General features: G+C 36.2%; 1 protein-coding gene across 1 annotated transcript; it reads right to left on the bottom strand.

Moving 5' to 3' along the window:
- Positions 1 to 753: 753 nt before the first annotated feature.
- LOC149546395 (heat shock cognate 70 kDa protein-like) lies at positions 754 to 1,245 on the bottom strand. The gene has a single exon (XM_089793970.1). The coding sequence runs from the start codon at positions 1,243 to 1,245 to the stop codon at positions 754 to 756; it is 492 nt and encodes a 163-aa protein (XP_089650096.1).
- Between the last annotated feature and the right edge of the window lie 3,847 nt (positions 1,246 to 5,092).

Raw genomic sequence — 5,092 nt, 5'->3', positions numbered from 1 at the left:
CACATGACGTTACACATCTTATTATTGAGGCAAGGAAAAGTACTAAGAATAATTATAATGATTGATAAAACATTATAATATTACTCAATTCTCCCTAAATTTTAATTCACGAGCACCTGCGACTAACATGTTGAGTCATCATTCATGCTTTGGTGGATGCATCACCTTGTTGACTACCACCTCCAGTTTCTTTTTGAATTCTTCAGTGTCTGCATCATGATTTTGTTCTATGCACATGATTGTAGATTTTGTGACACCCTCAATTTTGCATGCTTCTAAAACCTTTATAGTTCCTCCAAGACTCTACTCTTGTGCTCCATTCCTCCTCTCATACACAAAGTCTTCCAATGCATGTGTAGCTTGGTATTTGAGGGCAGTTTGTTCCTCTTCACCTTCTTTAGACAGAAATTTGCACAACTATTTGGTAGTCTGAACAAGTATGAAATCTCTCTACTCTCTTTAGATGGATATGGGTATTCTTGGGAATTATCACGCTCATGATACATGTAGTTACTGCAATGCCCAAGCTCAAAGGAGTGACATCTTGAAGAATTACTTTTGAACATTGCCCAGTCAGCGTAGTAGCCTATACAGCAGCTCGATAAGCCACAAGTTCATCTTAATTGATGCTTCTACACAACTTCTTCTGTCCAAACAACTCCTCGATCATTATAGCTTTGAAATTCGTGTGGAGCCTCCCACTAGCACAACTTCACCTTTTTTTTTTGCTTCCATTTGTACATGAGCTTAACACTATTTCACACCACCAATGCATTTGTTGAAGAGATGTTTGTTCAGATCTTCAAACTTGGCTCTACTAATTTTGGAATGAAAATCCCTACTTCCACAAAGGCACTCAATCTCAACAGTTATTTTTGTAGCCGTAGAAAGGCTTCTTTTGGCCCTTTTGCATGCTGTACAAAGTCTACAAAGAGCTTTGGCGTTTCTACCAATTTGCTTCTTATTCTTCCTCTCAAATTCCTTGACAAAATACTCAAGCAATCTAGTATCAAAATCCTCACCACCCAAGTGAGTGTCTCCTCCAACTGCTCTTACTTCAAATGAACCCCTTATGATGGTAATAATAGAAATGTCAAATATGCTTCCTCCAACATCAAAAACAAGGATATCCTTACCTGCTTTGGAAGAGTATGTCTTAGTATCCAACCCATAAGTTATGACTGTAGCATTTGGTTTATTCAAAAGTTGCAACACATTAATCTTGGCCACCTGAGTAGCATCCATTGTAGATTGTCTCTATGAGTCTATAAGAAGACTCTGCAATAACAATTAATAGAAGGGCCTTCATCTTGACATGGTGGCCATAGTCTATATTTTGACTTGGTCTCTAGAGTTATATCAACAACACTTTATATTGTTGCAGTTAGGAATAACCTCTATCAAGAGTTGGCTTGAATGGCGTGATGAAGATTTTCTCTAACCTTGACATCGCAGATGGTAGCTGAGCATATTGGAAGTGACACTAGGAATGTCAATAAAGGTCAAGCTCAAAACTATGCATGCAAGATGTTATTTATTATAAAATTATTGCATTTCATGCAACCCGACACATTGCTTGTAGTTTGTATCACTTATTATTCCTTGCAACTCTTCAATGTGCCTATGATCTGCACGTGGCCTTCATACTATAAATTTTGCTAAGAAATCCCAAGCTCAAGCATTGACACTTCATGAGCATGTTGGAGATAAAAAACTCAGGGAGGTGGATATGACTATTTCCATTTACCTCTCAGAAGGCTTATATCACTGTCATGCACACACATTAAATCTGTGCTTTGTTTTTACTCTCCGTACTTTACATAACTGCCCCGAGTATGATTCTGATTATCCATATTTGGGACTTGGTGAGTCTTTACTAGACGTTCTATACAATAAATTATTTGATGATGAGTCCACTATATATGAATCCACTCGATCTCCTTTGTTTTATTAGATGTTCCCCAAATTGAGTTACTTGGACTAAAACCCATGCTAGCAATAATAGGAAGTATTCTATTTGTGCTCAACTATGACTCCAATGTTTATCCTTACTGACTTTTTCATAACTTAAATTACCATGAGTCCCATTGCACTATCTGCGACTTTTAACCATGTCTCTATCTCTACCAATTTCTTCTTTTATAATAGGTAGAATATTCTAACTAGATGCATGCTTCATAGTTAGATTGTAAGCAATCCTAGATAGTGGCTACAACCTTCAAATTGAGCCATCTCATATGCAATACCTACTTTGTATGAATTGGTTTTCTGAATCTACACTTCAAGATATGGCAAGGTGGAGCGCAGAGTTGGAAATTTGAGCCTTGATTCTGCTAACCTTAACTTGAAGTCGAAGTTGAAACCTTTGCTTCAAGTTCAATTTCAACTCAATACAAGTATGTTGTACCTATAATTATTTCTCTGAACTTAATTCTGAATCTGAAATTGAAATTTGGTCTAAATTTGATGATTCAGCTTCTTTTTCTTCATAGATCATAGTTCATAAACCATCATCAACAATTAAAAATTGATCAAAATTGACTTTCCAGAGTTATCTTGGGGGTTTAGAATGTGGGTTAAGAAGTAGGGTAACAATTAGCTCTGACTGGGGATGTGGGCCATGAGGGATACCAAGAATCCACTAATCTCTGGTAGAAGGCTAGTGCTTTATCCATTGGGCAATGGAGTCATGGAGTCATAAAGAATCTTGGGGCCACTTGCAGAGAAGAAAGAAATGGGGACAAGACCAACAAAGAAGACCAACAGAGGAAAGCAACCAACAACGCAACAACTAAACACCTACACTAAGAACCACCAAAAACAAACTAACCTAGGCACAATAATAATTTGTGTATAGAGGATAGGATGAGCAGCCCATACCTCCAAAGATGGCTTTGGCTATTCATGTGAATGCATTGACTGGCTGTGAGAAGTATCTGCTTCTGCAGAAGAGAGGTTGATACATACGATGTACCATTCCAAATTTGTAATTGATGACTACTGCAAGGAGAGATCTGACCACAATATGTTGCACCAACTTAGGAATTTCATCAGATCCAAAAAGCCAACTTACATCACAAAATTCAAGTTGTACTATCCTTATTGGAGCCTTCAAATCAAAACCTGTGACTAGGCTTGCTGAGAACCTATCTGTTGTGAGTGCATCAACACTTTCATGTTTACAATATAATGCCTCTAAGTATTGATGCTGAGACCATTCCTTTCGAGTTGGTGTAAAATAAAACAAGAAAAACTCATAATCTACCTCTTCCTCAAGCTCAATACATTTTGATCAACACTAGACCAAACAAAGGGAGCATTTGGATCTTTAATTTTAGAAATCAAAGGCATCAAAGTTAAATTGTCCTTTACCCCAACTAAGCTCGCATGATCTGCATTATACTCTTCAGTGTCGACTACCTCATTCAGCCATGAATGATTTGCTGAGGAAACTTCTTGCTAGCTGTTATGTTTCAAGTTCACTATTGCTTCTTTGTTTTGCTTCTGTATGATCATGCTGCCAAAATTTTTGAGCCAACCTTCTTCTTGCTCTTTTTCCTCATATATGAGATCATAGGGAACAAAGAGAGGATTATCTTTAATTTCAAAATCTTCAATGAATTTAGTCGGTAAATATAATGCATTCATTCTGCCCCGAACAATCTCACCATCATCATTTTGGGATTGATTCCCTACTGTTGTCATATGAACCATATCTTTTTTCTTGCATACAAGAGAACAATTAGAATTTAGAATTTCTTTTTGAATATTAGAAGCTGGACTATCCTTAGGACATATAGATAAGAGTAATGGTTTTTCAAGACTACTTTCAATGACCATAGGATCGAACATAGTAGAAAAAAGCTCTTCTTGCTGCATGTGACTAGAATCTTCATTGAGTGAAAATAAAGGTTGGAAATCATAATTTTTTAACTCTTTATCATCACTCACCAACAACTCTTCTATGACATGAGGTTCTTTCTAAAAATGCAACTCATCTTGTTGAATTTTTTGTTGATTTTCCTCTTGTTGATGATCAAAACTCCAAGGTGTTGATGATTGTAGCATTGCTATTTAAACACTTGGATCTTTTGAGATTAAGGGGAGATAAAATGAAGGTTCTTTAATCTTTGATTTTCTGTTGATATCTTTGTAGCCACTAGAATTTTTTGATCAAGCTTTTTGAGATCATTGACTCTTTGGTACACACAATCTAGCAGTCTAGAGGATCGATGATCCTCAAAAAGATTTAGCTTGCTCTTTTTAGCTTCATAGATATTCCCTTTGAAGGCATTCCACAAATACTAAAGTAGTTGATCTTTCTCAGAATTTATCTCATTAACAGTAGGTATCCTTTCAGGTATCATTTGAGGCTTCTTTTTAAATCCCATTTCTTGACCACTCATGACTATATAGTTGCAAGAAATATATCCCAATGAAATTACTTGAGATTCTTCTTCGACAACTTCCAATTCTTTCTCGAGTTGTTGCACTTTCCTTTTGAATGCATCCAATTCTTTGAGCTTGTGAAATCTGTGACATAAACTCATCCATAGCAAGGAAAAGCAATGATCATCTTCAAGACTTGTCTTCAGCTTCACAACCTTTGAAATACTTTGTTTATAATGCTCCCAAAAATCTTGTAGAACCTTATCATTCATTTGAAGGATCACCGGGATAGTGGGGCCTAGTCTTTTTCCCATTCTTGTAACTTTCTAGGATCTGCAAGAAGAACCAGTAGAGTCACCACTTTATCAGAGTCACCAACCTCCTGTATGTAGAGATATACATATAAACTAAGGAAACAATTATTCAGCATTGATCTTCTCATTCATTCCCTAGCAGAGTTGCCAAAAACTGTTAGTAAATAGTTTTACCTTTCAACAAGAATTACAGAACATGACTCAATACACCCGAAAAGAAAGACAAAATATACTAATAGATGGATAGATTATCATTTTATTGATAATCCTCCTCTGAATTGAGAGGTACAGCTCCCTCAAAAATGATATTCAATGAATATGATACTTGGTTATGTCTTTAACCTGAAGACATGAAGGGTTTTTTAGACATTCATCCATCAATGTGGAAT

Source organism: Cupressus sempervirens, chromosome 7 (assembly GCF_028749045.1).
Source record: "Cupressus sempervirens isolate cs-2001-9-10 chromosome 7, ASM2874904v1, whole genome shotgun sequence".
Taxonomy (NCBI): domain Eukaryota; kingdom Viridiplantae; phylum Streptophyta; class Pinopsida; order Cupressales; family Cupressaceae; genus Cupressus; species Cupressus sempervirens.
This window is presented reverse-complemented; position numbering and strand designations above follow the sequence as displayed.

Bases quoted from the DNA above. Each gene is read 5' to 3' on its own strand.
- LOC149546395 (XM_089793970.1), bottom strand. From the start codon at position 1,245: ATGGATGCTACTCAGGTGGCCAAGATTAATGTGTTGCAACTTTTGAAT.